Raw genomic sequence first — 19,922 nt, 5'->3', positions numbered from 1 at the left:
TTTGAAAAGTTGGGGAAAATTTATCAGAAAAGGAAACATTTCGCATAAGCGAAATACTCACGTTATGGAGGTAACTTCGTTTTCAACTTATTTTCATTTTTTTTTTTCTGGCAAGACATTGAGAAAAAATAATGGTCAAAATTACCGGCATATAATAAAATTTACCGTGTTTCTGTCTTTATGGAAACACCAAAAAGTTCCTTAATTTTTACCGAAACACTTTGGTCATGATTTCGATAAATTATATTTTAAAGGTTAAAATTTGGTCCTTTTATATTGATACCTTAGATCATGGCATAAAAACCATCGATTTGTTTTTTAAAAAAAAATTTTTTTTATTGAATGATAGGTACTAAATATCTGATCGCTGAGACACGGTTCCCAGCAGATCACCGAAGTCAAGCATTACAGGGTGTAGTCAGTGTACAGGCGGATGGCCACTTGGATCAGTCTGCGTAGGGACCTAGGTTGTGCGGTATTGGTCCTCGTTAAACTGTTCGACCGTAAAGTGCTCAACTTCGCGTTCAGATCATCGGGTTACCGAAGCGGGGGTTCCATCCACTATGCAGCCTATTGTGCAACTCTAGTGCGACGTAAATGATCAACAACAACTTATAACCGTCGTTGAACAGCCGTCCCAATTTTGGGTTTACGACTACTAATGTTCAACTCCGTAGCCTTGGAGTTTTGAACCAATCCAGAAGACACGGAAACTCCTGGATCAGTACCCCGAGAAGTAAGATTTGTTATGGGAACATGGAGGACTTTGAGACTCCACAGATTTAACGTGCATTAGTCACCATTTGCTACACGGGACCGATCTCCGGCCGGCGGAGATCGAGCCTACGACCTCTTGGAAATCGTCACGGTGTTACGACTTCTCGGTTATCCCGGCCCAAAAGTCACTATTAGAAAAAGTGGGGCTTTATACCTATATTCCCAAGTCTTTAAATTGTAAACTAAGCTAGAAATTAATAAAATATTCTGCACTGCTAAAATCCAGAAGAAAAAACAGATATTTATTTAGAAGGCGGTATTGGTTGGAGTACGAATAAAAACATTGTTTACTTTTACATATGTTATCTTGAAAATTAGGGATCATGGGTTTAATCCCAGACGTACATGAAACAACTTGCGCACATAATCAAAAAGGGTCTAGTTATATATGTCGAGGCTGAGACTACAATTAGTGAGGTGTAGAAGTTAGAGAGCGGGTAATACCTGTAGCTCAAGCACCGATCTGTCGCCTGGCCGAAATCACTAGGAAGTAGCTACTGGTTGTTTTGACACACATGGCAATAAACATCGATCGCAGTTTTAGGAATGAATTCAAACTTTGAGTTTAACAATAGGGTGGCCCAGGGTTATTTTATTTTATAACCGTCGTTTAAAAGCCGACCCAATTTTGGTTTACGACCACCAATGTTCAACTCCATAGCTTCGTAATTTTGAACCCAATACAGAAGACAATGGAACTACTGGATCGAGTATTAGGAGAAATATGCCTTCGTGGAGGACTTTTTGATGGAGCTAACCCGCATTTACGTTACATGGAGAGGAAGACCGCGAGAACCTTCCACTGTTAGCCTGACGGCAAGGGGACTCCAACCCACGATCCATCTACCACTGAGGATATTTTACGTCAGGACTGTAGTCGGTGCGAGAGTCGGTGCGAGACCAGCCATTGCGGGGATACGAACCCTCTTCACCTCATTGGAAGGCGAGCTCGTCTAAGAGAATAATGTTGCCAGACCTAAAAAGAGAAAACTGAAACTCTCGTTATGAACTTCTATCATGATCGATAATTCCATTCACGTCTTTCGAAAGTGGAGACATCAATGCCTATCATCTTAGGTCAAACAAATTATTTTTATCTGCTTAGGCTACTAAGATCGATGCCATAGCAATGTTCATCAACGCAACATACTCATCTATTTTATCGCTCTAATCTCCGATTTGCATAGGTCGGAAACCTCTTCGTTCACCGCTATGTGTGGTTGTTCCCGAGATGGATTGGGCGTGGTGGACCGGTACCCTGACCACCACGTTCTCCTGATTTAAGCAGTGTGGATTCCTTTCTTTGGGGAAACACTGAAACGTGCCGTTTACACAACACCTGTGGGTTCCGAAATGGACTGTGCTACTACGAATATTCAATAAAATCCAGGTGTATTTTTGCGAGACCGCCAATCCATGGTTCATTCAAAGGTGTTACACGTGCATCGCTGGCAATGGTGGAAACTTTGAATATCTTCTATGACATTTTCACACATCATCTACCAAGATGCATGTAATACTTTGACGAATAAATATTCAGATTTTCTCAGCCTTATGTCTCTTTGTGTGCTGTACCTGTTATACTACTTTTCCATAGCGCTGACGACCATGAGTTGCTGGACAATTCTGAATCCTTATGATGTCCCTTACTTCCCCTTAAAGTTTGTCCCAATAATTCTGGGACACCCTGTATATGCAATAACCAAGAAAAATTAAAATTAAAATCCATTAAACAACTATATCAATAATCATACTATTATCATCCGTATTGTTTGTTTTGAGTTCACATGTAGCTATGTCTGCCTGTATCATAAAGAAAGCTGCAGCTTGTTTATGACATAGGAAGGCTTTTTCAACTATAAAACAATACGAACGATAAACAAAAGGAAACAAATATAAATAATAGCTTTCTCCCCACCAATTTGTAAATGAAAAAAACGGAATAAACAAAAACAGCTTCACGGATCAGTGAAGTTATTAACTGACCCTAGGTCAATATATGTAGGTCAACATACCGGTCGGATAGTGAAAAAATAATGCAGAAACGAGTTGAAGAATGCTCTTTTTACAGTTTTTTCCCTTTTCCTTTCATGCATCAAGCAAGACAAAAATAATCTACCTCAGTTGCAGGCATGGAGAGAGTCAGAGAGCATTTTTATTTATTCGAATCAGCCTTTCGAAAATTCAACTTCCGCCGTAAAAGTTCCAGGACTGTTTTGATCACTATTTTTCTTCTACTTGTTTACGTGTTGTTACTCAGTAAAAGGATATTATTCCAAGATGGTATTGACAGAAAACGAGAAGATATAAAAAGAGAAAACGGTAAGTTTATTTTGTTATTATTATTATTTACTGCTGAATTTTTTCAAAGCAAGTTAGCAAACTTGATGTCCAGAATTTCTGAAGTTTCATTTTGCAAACAAGGTTATTTCCCAACAAATCGATAACTTCTTTGCGAGAGATAAGATAAACAACTAGCTTTACATTTTCTTTAATTGAATTAAATTCATTAAATGTTAATAAGGATGTACCGCAGCTACAAAATGTTTATTAAGTAATGTGTATGAATAAAGTGTCTGATAATTAATTATTAATAATACAATAATTAATTAATAATATAATATTAATCATAATTAATCTAATAATGTGTATTAAGAGAAATATTTTCAGACATTTGACTTTCCTTTACCAGGCGTTTTTAAAAAATATTTACTTAGATAAGAATTATTATTTAAAAAAAATTAATCATGTCAATTATTTTCTGTCAGTTTAGTTTCCTTAATATTTTTAATAATCGCGATGGCTCAAAGGATAGAGCGTTCGACTACCAATGATGTAACCCAGGTTCAAATCCCAGCGGTGGTTGTTTGTTACGAATTTTACAAATAATTTTGAAGTGAACAAAATTTGAAGTGAGATATTTCAGACATTTGACTTTCCTTTACCAGGCGTTTTTAAAAAAATTTTACTTAGATAAGAATTAATATTTAAAAAAATGCGTTCAATAATCACGATGGCTCAAGGGATAGAGCTTTCGGCTCCCAATGATGTAACCCAGGTTCGAATCCTAGCGATGGCTGGTTGTTACGAATTTTGCTCTCCCGGCTCACACTGACCACAGTGTAAAACTATCCTCAGGTCATGGATTAGAATCCCCTTGCCATCGGGTTAACCATGAAAGAGTTTCATGATTTTCTCCACGTAATGCAAATGCGGGTAAGTTCCATCACAAAGTGCTCTACGAAGGCTAGTTTGTTCCATATGCCTTATCTAGGAGTTCTCTTGTCTTCTGGATTAGGTACAATATTACAAGGCTACGGAGTTGAACATTGATAGTCATAAACTCAGAATTGGGTCAGCTGTTCAACGCCAATTATAAAATAAAATAAAATTATTTTTAAGGATTACTCAGTATTAGGATTAAGGATTAAACGGACTATGAGTAAATATTTGCAATATTTTTATGCTTTTGATTTAAAAAAACATCGGTGAGAAAGGTCATCATACTGCGTTGACTGTATATAGATAAAAAAATGTTTGTTCGTATGCAGTCATTCTGCCAGTTTCATTTTTCTTCTTAAAGTATAGCAAAAATATATCAAACTTTATCCAGCATTTAATAGCAATGAAGAAATATTTGCGATATTTTTATGCATTCACAATATCGCGATAATTTATTACTATATTGATTATTTTCTTGCGTTTATCCAAAAACATTAGAAGCGACTGGAGCTTTTTTTGTTCCTGATGATTGTTCTTAAGCTAAATGATCTTTTTAAAGATAAATTCTACTTCTGTTTTTGTAGAGTTAAATGGAATCGAAAACTTGATAAAATTTTAATTAAATTAAACTGCATTTAATTTTAAATCAGTAAATTAATTCGTTCTTTTTTTGTATTCGAATACTTTCATATATTTTTACATAGCAGCGTGATCTAGAGCGGTAGATTGTCTGCTATACTACCTGTGATCCAAATCAGTGGATCATCTGCTGAAAGTAATATCTGTACTTCAAACTCATGTCAACTCCTGATAGTCAAGTGCACTAAATATACCAATGCATACCTGCCAACTTTCACTCTTTCCGAGAATGGATTTTCAGAGTGGTTGTAAAACAATAAACGAAAAACAATCTGACTCAAAAATATATTTATATTTTGATCCCGTTGAAATTCGCTTGCGCAAGGATTATTATGCTTTAATGTATTTATTGTAATTATTTATATGTAGTGGTGGTCAAACTCGTTTATAATTATCATTACAATTCAAAAAGTTAATTGGAATAACCAGAGTATTGCTACCACTTTAAATATGAAAATAAAATCTTCCGGAAAATCCGGAAGAGTTGGCAGGTATGCCAATATTTGTACCAAGATACTTATAGTAAGTATTAGTATATTTAGTGCCCATTAAAAGCACCAATTAACGTAATAGCAGTAGTATCTATTACTAAAATTAGTTAGGCACCATAGGCGTCAATAATTGTAAGGCGATTTGTTATGGTTTTCCTACATGTATAAGTACTTTTCCTCTATAAATTTAGCTTTTTAATGCAAAACTTTTTTATTTCTATTTATATCTAGTACAAAAATTAATTCATTGCATTTCTAAAATTAGTAACGACACTAATATTCTTATGACCATTTTTGGTGAATGAACTAATATCGGTACTTATTTCGAAGGCCATAAAAATCGCCAAGTTAATACTGACGCCAGCGATGCCTAATTAAATTCGGTATTGAGTACTACTTTTATTGCCGTTATAAATACTGTTCTGAGAACCTTTCATACCAACAAAGGTCCTTGTCTAAAATAGGTGCAGTGGTAATAGGTTTTTTACCACCCCCCGAAAAGAATAAGTACCCTATTATCACCATGTTACACATTTAGGTCACCTAATACACAACTTTTATTTTTTTTCTTGTTGTTATACCAATTGTTTATACCAATGATGCATCATACTATTAGATTTACCATAATAAGTTATAATAAGTTATAAGTTCAACTCAATAAGTTAACTCTCTAAAATAAAGACTAACTGTAAAATAGTGCAGTTTGAAATGTGAAATTCAGAATTTACCACAATTTACTCAGGACGTAATAGATAAATTCCAATTTATTTTATTAGTTCTTGTTTGTTACGTTTCTCTCATTTAAGTTATAGAAACACTCTAAAAACGTAAATATCTATCTAAGTGTGTTTCATATACTTTATAAAATACGAATTCGGAGACCATATGCTGTGAAATTGTTAACGTTGATTTTACGTGTATTAACCTAACACAGGAAACGAAAGACATGCAATTCAGAAAAGCGAGCGTTAAAACTGATATTTTATTAGTTAGAGTTAAAACTAGCAAATCTTATATCGTTGCAAACTCAATTCTTAAATCGTGAATATTATAAAATATATCATTTAAGCCGCGATGGCTCAGGGGATAGAGCACTCGCCTCCTAACCAGATGACCCGGATTCGAACCCAGTAGTGGCTGGGATTGGAGTTCTGCAACCGGCTCGCACCCACCACAGTACTGACGAGAAATATCCTCAGTGGTAGACGGACAATGGGATTGAGTCCCTTTGCCTTCAGGCTAACCGTGGGAGGTTCTCGTGGTCTTCCTTTCCGTGTAACGTAAATGCGGGTTCGTTCCATCAAAAATGTCCTCCACGAAGGCAAATTTCTCCCAATACTTGATCCAGGAGTTCTTTTGTCGTCTGGATTAGGTTCAAAATTACAGGGCTACGAAGTTGAACATTAGTAGTCGCAAACCCAAAAAATTCAGTCGGCTGTTCAACGACGGTTATAAAATATGTAATAAAATATAGCATATGTTCTCGCAAATTTAAAACAAAATATCTAAATACTTCCAGCTATAGATTTCGAGAGACTCTTGTACTACGTACAACATCCGAAGACTTTGTGTTATACAGCTCTGTCATTAGGAGGTCAGAAAGATGATAAAAACAGACTAGACGGCGATAAGATTATTTGTCAAGATTTGGGGATGACTCTGCGACCACCTTGCTTGGTTTACTCCTTTGGGTAAGTCATACATTCAATCATAAATTAATAAAAGTCCTAAATTAATGATATTTATAACGATTTCTTATAAAATGTATATGTATTAACTTATAAAATGTAATTCATAAGTTAACCTGTCCATGGCTCAATTTGTTATAAATTTTGACTGATTGTATACAAATCACTCTTAATTGAAGCTGTGTAAAATCGAGAAATCCCCTTAGAACTATGAGGGGGGAATCTATTTATATTTCAGAAATATATTTGTAAAACATAGTTGCCATTATGTAATGCAAATCTTTAAAAAACCCAGAAACGTCTTTGTTTGCTTTCCAAAATTTTTCTTCGCTTGGTACTAAAACATGCTTCATTCTCTTATTTGAGTTATATATTTGCATCCATAGAAATTAAAAAAATAGTCTGGAAACGTTGCAAAAATATTCGTAGCGTCACATTTTAGACATAAATGATATAGTTCCTTTAATAGAGGCTTGTCATTGTTGCAATTAATCGGAACGCCTTATTTTAATAATAAATAAGTATAATATATTCAACAGACTAGTCACAGCTACAACTAATCGGTACCATTTATTTTAATAATAAATAAGTATAGTACATTTAATAAAGGCTGGTCACTGTTATTACTGATAGAAAAATCTTATTCTAATAATAAATTATTATAGTACATTTAATAAAGCCTAATCATTGTTGCAACTAATCGAAATGCCTTATTTTACGAATAAGTAAATATAGTTTTTAAGTAAAAACAATAATATACATCACATTTTAGTACGTCAGTCGCTTGGCTGACGGCTATGTACTAAACTGTGATGTCTAGAACATTTTATGGCTCTTTGGAACAATGAATAGTACTACCATCTTAATATACTAAGAGTTGCTTGTCAACATCCAAGACAACGTGGTGGCTTTATTGACCATTTCGCTATGCTGGATAGCCAAATGTCAAAATTATTGTTTTAACCAAAACATGTTTGATATTTAAAGAGTAGAAATATATAGAAAAAATTTTAAATAAAAAACTACATTTTAGTTTCACATCAGCTTCAAGGCAACAATAAAGTTATAAAAACCCGAGATATTTAAATGCGTTATTTACTTGAAATTGTAAAGAGAAAATAATACTACATAATCGTCCAAGCGACTAAAAGGAATAATCACCTCGCATAGATGCGCTACTTTTTTTTCATATGAGATCTATTATTATGCCCATCTATATACGTTAAATGAGGTTAATTAGTTGCGTAAAGACTTTTTTTTTTATCTTCGACGATAAGAAAACGGTTTTCATTGTTTATTAGCAGCCATCCATTTAGTTACTTTGTTGGAAGTGATTGTTTTCGTACACCTCGCTCAATAACGCCCCTAAATACGTTAGAATTACGTTATAAAAAACATGAAAAAGCCCAAATAAGGTCATATTAAGCAGACACAACGATTGTTTCGGTACCAAAATGAAGCAGCAACTTCTTCAGCGTCAAATATAAGATGAAAAAGAGAGATACAGAACTACAATGGTTAGTTATTTAACACAGAGATACACAAAAATTATAAATTGGTATAGTTTCTTATTTAACTTATCAATGCATGAGAATTGCAAAGCATAATAGTTTGTAATTTAACAATAAGATAAAGGCGAATTTTAAATTGCGAAGGTTTTTAATTAATTACAAAGATAAGAGAGAATTACTACTTACAAGTTTTTGTTATTTATTACAGAGATGCTAGAGAATTATAAATTATGATGGTTCATAGTTTGCAATTGGAATTTTGTACGTCCATTAGCTCAGCTACCAATCCGTTCAAGCACAAATTAATTGGTAACAAAGCTAGAGAACGTCCAAAACATCGATAGCTGGACTTCATTAAACTGAATTTTAAAACAATCAGTAATCAGTAATTTTTGTAAATTAGATAAAACTAAGAAATTCAGTATTGTCTTAGCACTAGTGATGGTGGATGTTAACAGCATCTAAACAGTTGTATGTTTCTGAATTGCAATTATGAGGTTTAGTATTGTCTTAGCACTAGTAATGGTGGATGTCAACAGCATCTAAATAGTTGTATGTTTCTGAATTACATTTAATGCTTATTAGAGCTGTAAATCAGGAATTTCATTTTCAGTGCAAATTAAATAAGTATCAATTTAGGTATTTGTCTCAGCAATGATGGTAATGGAATGATAAAGGCATCTCAGCAGTTGTATGTTGCTGAATTACATTTGATGCTATTACAGCTGTAAAATGGGAATTTCATTCTCAGTGCAAATTAAATAAGAGTATCAATTTCAATATTTATCTCAGCAATAATGGTAATGGAATGATAACTGCATCTAAGCAGTTGTATGTTTCTTATTCACAATGATATTACACCTGTGCAGGCTGAATTTCATTTTCAGTGCAGATTAAATAAGAGTATCAGTTTAAATATCTATATCAACACTGATGGTGGAATGTCAACAGCCTCCAAGCAATTGTATTTTTCTGAATTACATTTAATGCTATTAACAAGCCTCTTTCTCAGTACTCATTAAAAAATAGTGCTTATTTTTTCCTCAGCATCGATGTTGACGCTTTTTAACAGCATCTAAGCAGTTGGTTGTACCTGAAATCCACCCAAATCCAATGTGATCCACTTAAAAATCTTCGGTAAATAGAAAAGAATTTGCAAAGATTAACAGCGACTATTCTTGTTTTTGTAGTGGAAATGATGAATGGTCGTTTGAGGAGGAAGTGGTAAAATTCGGATGTGAAGTTTACACTTTTGATCCAAGTTTGAAAATGAGCAGCCACAAACACAAAGCCAACATATGGTTCCATCCTTTTGGAATATCTGACTTTAATGAAGATAGGTAAGTCTTTTGGACAGTGTTACAGCATTGATCTTATTTTTACACGCTTCATTTTTCAAGTAGTTTAAACAGACGAAAGTAATTCGTTAGACCTAAGGCGATAATCATAGGGGGCTTCACTTTTTAAAGACGTGACTGGAATTTTCGATGGTTGACAGAAGTTTATTGGGTTGGCTGTCCACTGGACGGTTATAAAATAAAATAAAATATTAATTTCCGAGTTGTGAAGCTCGGGGAATAGAGTGTTCGCTTTCCAATGAGGTGAGCCAGGTTCGAATCCTAGCGATGGCTGATCGATACAAATTTCGCACCTGGTTTGCACTGACCACAGTACTGACATAAAATATATCCTCAGTGATAGACGGATCATGGGTTAGTCCCCTTACCGTCAAACTAACCGTGGGAGCTCTTCGTGACTTTCTTCTCCATGCGACGAAAATGCGGATTAGTTCCATCAAAATATCCTCAACGAAAGCAAATTTCTCCCAATACTTGATCCATGAGTTCCCTTACTTTCTGGATTGGGTTCAAAATTACAAGGCTGCGGAGTTTAACATTAGTATTCATAAACCCAAAAATTGGTTTGGCTGTTCAACGATGGTTATGAAATAAAATAAAAAATTATCTTCTGAGCCAGGGTGGCTCATGGGATAGAACGCTCGGCTCCTAATGAGGTGACCAGGGTTCGAATCAACCACAATGCTGGCCTAAAATATCCTCAATGGAAGATGGATCATGAGTTAAAGTCTCCTTCTCTTCAGGTTAACTGTGGGAGGGTTGCGGTTTTCCTCTCCATATAACGCAAATAGGGGTTACTTCCATCAAAAAATCCTCCACGCAGATAAATTCATCCCGGTACTTGATTTAAGAGTTTCCTTGTCTTCTGGATTGGGTTTTAAATTACAAGGTTACGGAGTTGAACATTGGTTTTGATGGCAGTAAAATGATGCAAATGTTTGCTCGCAGTATTCCAGAAGCAGTTTTAACTTGTATAGTTGTCAGGTATTAAGTTCAAATGGAAAAGTGAACGTTCTAACCAATTGTCGAGATTTAGATCGGTGACAAGATAACGATAAGTTGCTTTTGTCACTATCAAGAAACGATTGATAATTACATTTGGTCAGGTACAGTGTTCTAGATTTAAGCAAGATAAAGATCTAGGTGCTAATCGGAGAGTGGTCGAAGTTTTAATGGAACGTTCCACCCTCAGTCACGCGAAAACGAGTTAATCAAAACGCAGTAAAATGAACATTAAAGGTTACACAAAAAAATGGTTTCGACCAAATATGAAAAGTAATATTTCAAACACGAGAGGATATACCGAATCTTGAAAAAAAATACCAATTTCTCGATCGTTGATAAAGGATTTATATTTTTCTTGTAGTTTCCTTCTAAGAAAGTATGATACCCAATGAAAGCATTTTTAAGGTGAAACACTAGTTCTTATGGTCACTTTGGTGTATAATTGACAATATTTACGTTGAGATAAACCAAAATTCTTCCCAGTCTTATTTTTTATTTACTTTTTCACTGTTGCAGATTTATTTATTCTTTTTTGTTTGTTCATTTACCGACAATAAATATTTTCATGTGCACTAGTATCACTTTATGACTTCATTGTAAAAACACTTCGTTTAAAAAAAAAACACGTTTTCAGTAATTTATTCGCTTTTATTCTTTCAAACAATTGTTATTGGGCCGGGATAGCCTGGTTGGTAGGGCACTGGATCCATGTCCAAAGAGTTCGTGTGTTTGATCCCAGCCGGTCGAAGACTGTGACTGATGCATGGTGACTGATGCAAGTTAAATCGTTCGAGTCTCAAAGTCCTCCATGTTCCTCCAGAGCAGAATATTCTTTAATTTCCTGAAGGATTAAGCTTAGTTTGCAATTGAAAGACTTGGGAATAAAGCCCCACTATTTCTAATAGTGACTTTTGGGTCGGGATAACCCAGAGGTCGTAGTATCGTGACGATTTCCAAGAGGTCGTAGCTTTGATCTCCACCGGCTGTAGACTCCCCGTGTGACTGATGCACGCTAAATCTGTCAAGTCGCAAAGTCCTCCATGTTCCAATAACAAAACAATACCTCTAGGGGTGCTGATTCAGGAGTTTCCTTGTCTTCTGGGTTGGTTCAAAGTTACAAGGCTACGGAGTTCATTAGTAGTCGTAAACCCAAAATTGGGTCAGCTGTTCAACAACGGACATAAAAAAAACAATTGTTATTTCGTCAGTTTTATATAATTCTTTACACTATTACTACGGTTCTGTACCATATTTAGTTTGTTTAGTTTGATACTATATTTAGTTCTGTACTACGGTTCTGTACTATATTTAGTATTACTACGGTTCTGTACTATATACAATGTTTCCAAAAGCTTTCGATACTATACACCAAATGTTTTCGCAGTGCATTTGAGTTAATTACTAATATTGTCTGAGTTAATTAATAGCATTATATACTTAGCACACTCCTATTTATGTAGGCTTGGCGACGAAATCCCGCAACTTTTGATATGATTCTAGGCGTTTCCCGTTTTACCCCGTAAATATTGGTCCTATCGCTTTGAAACTCGAAGTTACCATAGTTATTATTTTGTCGCAAAAATGTAGTCAAGCCGAGTCTTCCGTGAGAAAGACATTAGGTGCTATTTCCTCTCAAAATTTCGCAATAATTTAGATATTTTCTTGCAAATTTTCTAATTAAACTGTTTATTTAGGGTCCGTCTGTGATATTTAGCTTCATAACAAAAGAATGTTCACAAAATTATACACGTATTCACAAATTTTTAGCAAATTATAGTTATGATACAGATTCGAACCAGTTTCAATTTTTTTTAAAAAAACACCTCATCTTCATGACAACACAAGTTTGTCCGAAGCAGTCTCGTGATAATTATCACAGATTAAGAATTAGTGTTTTCAACGCACAGTAAGCTCTCTATTGTAATAGATATGGCAATATTGTAGTTAGAACTTTCACTTCTGCCAACTGAAACTCCCGTACTTGTACTTGACCTATTAATTTAAAACGCAATAAATCGATTAATTTAACACGCTCTACTGTTTGGTATCACCCCACTGGAACAACTTGCATGTCTGTTCTCCATTTTTCACAAAAAAATGTACTTTAAAAGAAAGCTAGAAACTAATTTTTATAACCGTCGTTGAACAGCCGACCCAATTTCGGGTTTACGACTACTGATGCTCAACTCCGTAACCTTGTAATTTTTTAACCAATCCAGAAGACAAGGAAACTTCCGGATCAGTACCTCCAAAAGTATTGATTTGTTATGGGAGCATGGAGGACTTTGCGATTCGACAGATTTAATGTGCATCAGTCACCATTTGCTACACGGGGAGTCTTCGGCCGGGGGGGATCGTGCCCACGAACTCTTGGACATGGGCCCAGTGCCCTACCAACCAGGCTATCCCGACCCTAAACAATAATATAGAAGAAAATTCAATAGAGGACAATTAAGTGCTTTAACTGCATACCTAATATCTTCGGTAACCGCCTTTACACCTTCAACCCTACGCCAGCGTTGACCCTTTCATGTACCGAGTAGGGTTGCGAGTACCACTGGATCTAAACCACGAATGTTACTAGATTTAAAGATTTTTTTCCCTCCACTCTTTCATTAGATTTCTACGAAAAGAGTTGGTGACATGGAAGATGAGAACCCTGGATGATATTATGGAATTCCTTGGTCATCAAAATCGAACCCTTGATATTCTTAAGTTAGACATCGAAGGCGATGAGTGGAAGGTTCTGGAAGATATGTTGGAAAAGAAATTATTCAAGGTATTTAATATCAATCAACTGTATTACAATTCATGAAACACTTCAAAACTTTATTAATTATAGTAATAAGAGGTTGTTTAAGTCATAAAACATCCTTTGCAGATCTTTTCAAATCAAGGGCATATTGTTGCTTTTGTAAATCGATCCGTACTTTTTTCAAAATTCTTTTGGAAACATTTTTCTTTAACTTGAATTTTAATTTTTTAAAATATCATTAAATATTTATAAAATCGTATATTGCTTATTCTTACAAATCTGAAAATTATTTTTAAGAAGCAAATAAAACTCCACAAGGGCAATACAAGGAATTTAAAGTTTTCTGTCCTGCTTTTGCCTATGTGGTGTCTTATTTGTCAATTGACCTGTTTATGTTGTTGGTTTTATTTTCTCAAGCCAAGAAAAAAATGAAACTGACGCCACGGTAGCAAATGCAACGCAAAGAATTGAAAGTTTTCCGTTTTGCTTTTCCTCTGTAGCTTTAGTTTTGTTTGTCCCAAAATTTAAAAAAAAAAGTAATAAAAAATAAAAATAATGAAACGAAATTAAAAACAAAACAACAACAATAAAAAATTTTAAAATTTTCCGTTTCGCTTTTCATGCGTGGTGTTAGTTTGTTTCAAGGCAAGTTACAGATAAAACTAACAACACGGAAGTAAAAGCAATACGAAGAATTTAAAGTTTCCCCTTTTGTTTCTAATGTAAATCGATCCGTACTTTTTTCAAAATTCTTTTGGAAACATTTTTCTTTAACTTGAATTTTAATTTTTTAAAATATCATTAAATATTTATAAAATCGTATATTGCTTATTCTTACAAATCTGAAAATTATTTTTAAGAAGCAAATAAAACTCCACAAGGGCAATACAAGGAATTTAAAGTTTTCTGTCCTGCTTTTGCCTATGTGGTGTCTTATTTGTCAATTGACCTGTTTATGTTGTTGGTTTTATTTTCTCAAGCCAAGAAAAAAATGAAACTGACGCCACGGTAGCAAATGCAACGCAAAGAATTGAAAGTTTTCCGTTTTGCTTTTCCTCTGTAGCTTTAGTTTTGTTTGTCCCAAAATTTAAAAAAAAAAGTAATAAAAAATAAAAATAATGAAACGAAATTAAAAACAAAACAACAACAATAAAAAATTTTAAAATTTTCCGTTTCGCTTTTCATGCGTGGTGTTAGTTTGTTTCAAGGCAAGTTACAGATAAAACTAACAACACGGAAGTAAAAGCAATACGAAGAATTTAAAGTTTCCCCTTTTGTTTCTATAGTGCGGCTTTGAGGAGAACTCCCCCAGACTGAAAGTCTGGAGCTGTCTGCTGCTATGGCAACAGACGAGAGTCAGTGGCGTAGCGAGCTTAACTCGCGCCCGGGGCACAATACCTTTTTAGCGCCCCCCCCCCCCATTCGAAAACCATATAATATTACATGTAAAATATACTCGCAAATTAATAAATAAGTCAAGTAAAATAAATAAAGTCATAGGCTCAAGCTAGGCTTTAAATTTCAGACAAAAAATGTAAACAAGACTAGATTTTGAAATGTATATGATGATCTAGAATTACTTCAAAAGATACCCATTATTTATTTACATATTTAAAAAGAAATATTTTAAAAACACGCAGTTTTAAAACAATAAAAAAGTAAATATTTATTATCTCTAAGGTGATACATATATTTAATAATAATGTGATTATAATACATTAATAAAACTAATTACTATGTATAAATTTTCCTTGCTTTCGATGAAGCAAATTTAACAATAATATCATCAAAGTTGATCATTTCAAATTTTTCTCTTTCCATACTGAAAAATGCTGGGTCACATAGGCGATCTTGTCCCATCGTTGATAGTCAAAATTAATTTTAATTTGCTGAATGAACGTTTGCAGCTAGCAATTGATACTGAGATAGTCAGGAGTATTTGAAGTGCCACTCTCAGGTTTGGAAAAACATCTTCTACATACGAGATTATAAAAGAAGTATAGTATAGAAATTCTAAAGGAGTTTTAGGCTCAATTTCCTTTCTACTGCGGGGTAACATTTTGCAATCACGTACTTCGATAAAGAGTTCTATATTGAAATCTGTATTATAAAATTCACCCAAATTTTTAAAACTTTTTCAGGGTCATTATCAACATTATCCTTGTTTAATAAATTTTCAACGTCTAGTAGGAATCCAAATTTGAAATTAAGGTCACTTAATCGTGCAAATCGTGTACATATTTCTTGTTGGAGATGATCATGGACGCTTTTCATAACGCGAGAAATTTCACTTTCTGCGGAAAGACCAACATCTCTAGCCAATCCTTTGGGCATTTTGCGACGTTTTTTTACACGTATTGTTGTACCGATATTCCATTTTTCTCAAAGAGACTTGGCTTTTTCTATTGCTTCTTCACAGAACTTGTCTCGAATTTCGGCTAGTTCATTCGCTAAGGATTCAAGATCATGGAATGCTTCTCTAAAATTCATTCTAGGATCTTGTAAATCTGAGCTGCGCACGATTGAGGGTTTTCCAAAACCTAGGTACATGCTCAGGGCTTGGAGGAAAGAAGAAAAAAAATCTTGTTTAGCTGCAGTAACTCCAACTAAATTCAATGAATGGTTATCACAATTTACAAAAATGCTTTATGATTTTTTTCCATTATTCTTTGTTGAACACCAGATGTGTGACCTGCCATCACGGCAGCATTATCGTAACGTTGTGATCTGTAGTTTGTTAATGAAATTTCATCGAAATTTAATTTCTCTAAAATTGTATTTTCGATCGAGGCTGCATCTTTGGCATGTATTTCAATAAAACCCAAAAAAGATTCTTTAATGGAAAAATTTTTATTGATAAAATCAACATTTACATACCTAACGACTTGGGACATTTGTTCTCAATGAGAGATATCAGGAGTTGAATCAAACAAAAGTCCATAATATTTACGGTAAATTAAAAATTCTCAATTTTTATTACTATAAATAGTAATAAAAATTGAATATTGTCAATTTCTTCAATTGTTTTATTGATCACTATTAACAAATTTTTTCATACCCTATTCACTGAGTAATAGAATCGTCGAGTAGATGTAGTAAGTAATCTTATTTGTTTTATTACTTACCAAAAATGCCTTGAATTTGAAAGGTAGTAACACAGTGAAATATACGTAATTTATGCTAACATTAAATTTATTAAATATTAAACGTTATAACATTACATTTTTATTCTAAGCAGAGCGCGATGACAAGGACGCAAAACTGAAAAATACACGCACAAAGTAATTTAAACTTTAATATTTCGGGTATTTCTCTAATTTGTTGCGGACTTCCACAACCTGTCCCAAGTGTCACGGATATGTACAGTCACGGAAAAAAGTATCTGAAAAGTAACAAATAAAGAATCATTTATTTTTAATACAGATAATTGTCAGGCACACAACGAATACGGCGTTTGCGTCCTTTCCTAGAAACGGCAAAACGCTGTATTTGCTGTGTGTCTGAGAAGTATCTATATTAAAAAATAGGCGATCCTTTAAATGTTATTTTCCGGATACTTTTTTCCGTGACTGTACATATAAGTACATTAGAGTGTTATTGTTATCGTATTAAAATAACAAGGGCAAACTGCATTGCGTTTATAGAAATAAAAATAAATAGTGTTCTGAAAGAAAAAATGTTTGAACTTTGTACACTGCAAATATTTATTATAACATATTTTATCAGACAAATCAAGAAAGGAGATAATTTATGCAACCACACAGCGTAGATGCCATAAGAAAGTACAGACAGACACAGGTCGAGTCAGCCCTGCCAGTAGAAAAGACGTACCATTTCTATTATGAATATATTTATTACAGTTTGATTTAGACTATTAGTGTTCCTTTTTATTTACGAATTAACATATATTATATTAGACTAGCACTAAATTTAAAATATATTTTCCAAAAATCAATTATAATAAAAATTATCTAGCAATTTTTTGTTTTGCGGACCATTTGGCGCCCCTTTGTGAGTAGCGCCCGGGGCATGATGCCCCCCCTTGCCCACCCCTCGCTACGCCACTGACGAGAGTACATTTCTAATGGGGGTGAAATGGAGGAAAGATGGTGTCGATTACTCACGACGACCTACGCTAAGATTAAGGCAGAACTATTCACTCCACATCCCTATTCAAAGAGACCTTTCATCGTAACCATAGTACCCGCCACAACGCGAGACGGGTGTCTGGAAGAGTTCTCCTGAAAGCCGCACTATACCTCTATTGTGGTATGTTTATTTAGTTTGAAAAGGATTTATTATTTCAAACAATATTACCAATATGAGAAATTTTAAAATATTATTACTTCTCACGTTTATTACAGAAAATAAACCATCTTTGCGTGGAAGTCCACCTGCATTCAGGAAACTGGGCTCGCAAGCTTCAGATTCTTCGGAAGTTGGAAGAGGAAGGCCAAATGAGATTTTTCAGCTCAAGAAAGAACCAAGTAACACGCCCCAGACACGTGCCTGGTACCCGTAACCGAACAGAACAATTATTTTACGAACTTGCGTGGTTCAGTGATAAGAACCCTAATTGAAAGTATTCGTTGACTGTGCTATCTTGGAATCATTATTTTGACAACAGCGAGTACCAGCGGTTGAGACAAGTACGTGCCAAAGCGGATGGATAAGAAAATCCAACTAAAAATCAACAATCAGATCAAAGTCAACATCATGGTCAGTTCTCGTGTATTTATAGATTTAGAGAGTATATTAGGATATAAAAAAATAATAAATTCCTCTAAATAAAGGAATGAAGAAGCACCTGAAGCACAAGTCAGCTACAACTCTTATTAATCTAGAACAGTGGTTACCAACTGACGGCCAGCGGGCCATATCCGGCACGCTAACCCTTCTTTTGTGACCAGCTATCTAAAATATATTAGTTGTCATTTCTTTAGACAATTTTCGTAAAAATCTATATGGGTTTAAAGTATTTTTCTTTCATTAAAAAAAACTAATTTCTTCGTTTCTGTGAAATTTAACATACCAACGGTGCAAAAAAAAATTTTCTCAGGTAAAAATCTATTTCTTATTTTAATTTGTAATTCAATACTTTTGTTTTGTACAACTTGATAAAAATCTAACAGTAATATTTAATGTTCCTTCAAGCATAAAAGAGTCCTATATTAAATTTTGATAAAATTGTGGCCCGTCACTTAACTGTTGTTTTTAATTGCGGCCCCCGGCCTCGTGTAAGTTGGAAACCCCTGATCTAGAACTAGGTAACTAAATATTTGTCTAATCGAATACCAACTTTTGCTTGTTTCGCTCAATTCAGTAGCTACCTTAACATTTTAGCGTCTTCAAAAATTGCAAACCTTATGCTTTATCCCTCGTTTATATATTAATAAAAAATAATTAGTATTTCCCTTCATTGTGTGCAAAGCCTACTGTTGAAAAGAAATACATTTGTAGCAGCGACACATCTGGTACTTTTTAAACGGTCATTTACTATGGAATGGAAATAGCGACAATATTTGATAAAGAAGTTCTACAGTACTTTTAAATTAATATCTGAAATAGAATGAGTTACGGATCAGAAGTGGTTTTGCTGATCACAAGTGTTTGGCAAACAATTTGTAAAAATGTAATTGTAAATATACTGTAAATAAACGAGATCGTTATAAACTTTGTAAAAAAAATAATAATTATAAAAAAATATTTGCAGTGTCCATTTTCTTAAACACGCATTGTTAGCTGTGTCCATAATTTTAAGTACGTGTTTGAAGCTGTGTCCAGAATAAAGAGCTCGCCGACGCAGCTGGTTAAACCTGTGCGTTTTCAATATGCATTTTTTTCTACTCTACAGATGGCAGCATCGACACGTAACTGCAGTGTTTCCAACTTCGGGTTTTTGATTTTCACTTGCATTTATTTCTCTCTTTGTTAATAACATAGCTGCCAGTATTTACAATTTTTGCGATAGTTTTTCTTTTTGGTAATGAAATGAAACAGATTTTAGTTGTTGTTGCAGTTCATTTACGTCGCACTAGAGCTGCACAATGGGCTATTGGCGACGGTCTGGGAAACATCCCTGAGGATAATCCGAAGACATGCCATCACAATTTTGATCCTCTACAGAGGGGATGGCACCCCTGCTTCGGTAGCCCAACGACCTGCACGCGAAGTCGAGCACTTTACGGTAGCACAGTTTAACGAGGACCAATACCGCACACCCTCGGTCCCTACGCACTCTGATCTAAGTGGTCACCCACCCGCACACTGACCGCAGCCAGTGATGCTTGACTTCGGTGATCTGCTGGGAACCGTGTCTTAACGATCAGTCCACTGCAGGACGAAACAGATTTTAGAACAAAACAAAAAAAATAGTAGAATTCATTTGCACTCATAGAAAAATTGGTTCCATATTGATTCATAATATAGGTTCTTGAGCCACAATTCAAGGCAAATTTTCTGCTACCCTAAGATGT

At 34.4% G+C, this 19,922-nt stretch overlaps 1 protein-coding gene across 1 annotated transcript; it reads left to right on the top strand.

Moving 5' to 3' along the window:
• Positions 1-2,806: 2,806 nt before the first annotated feature.
• Positions 2,807-18,294, top strand: LOC107448271 (putative methyltransferase-like protein 24). The gene is made up of 5 exons (XM_043053354.3): positions 2,807-3,099; positions 6,649-6,820; positions 9,519-9,668; positions 13,311-13,470; positions 17,811-18,294. The coding sequence occupies exons 1-5, from the start codon at positions 2,910-2,912 to the stop codon at positions 18,024-18,026; spliced, it is 888 nt and encodes a 295-aa protein (XP_042909288.2). The 5' UTR covers positions 2,807-2,909; the 3' UTR covers positions 18,027-18,294.
• The last annotated feature ends 1,628 nt before the right edge of the window (positions 18,295-19,922 follow it).

The sequence above is a fragment of the Parasteatoda tepidariorum genome, chromosome 9, assembly GCF_982258835.1.
Source record: "Parasteatoda tepidariorum strain Cologne lab strain chromosome 9, Ptep-v5.0, whole genome shotgun sequence".
Lineage (NCBI taxonomy): Eukaryota > Metazoa > Arthropoda > Arachnida > Araneae > Theridiidae > Parasteatoda > Parasteatoda tepidariorum.
Note: the sequence above shows the minus strand (reverse complement) of the source record. Positions and strands in the feature narration are given on the sequence as shown.

What these genes read in the sequence shown, in the direction of transcription:
- LOC107448271 (XM_043053354.3), top strand. Translation starts at nt 2,910, where the DNA reads ATGGAGAGAGTCAGAGAGCATTTTTATTTATTCGAATCAGCCTTTCGA. An exon ending in AGATATAAAAAGAGAAAACG is followed by an intron (nt 3,100 to 6,648) that starts GTAAGTTTATTT and finishes AAATACTTCCAG; the next exon opens with CTATAGATTTCGAGAGACTC. An exon ending in TGCTTGGTTTACTCCTTTGG is followed by an intron (nt 6,821 to 9,518) that starts GTAAGTCATACA and finishes TTGTTTTTGTAG; the next exon opens with TGGAAATGATGAATGGTCGT.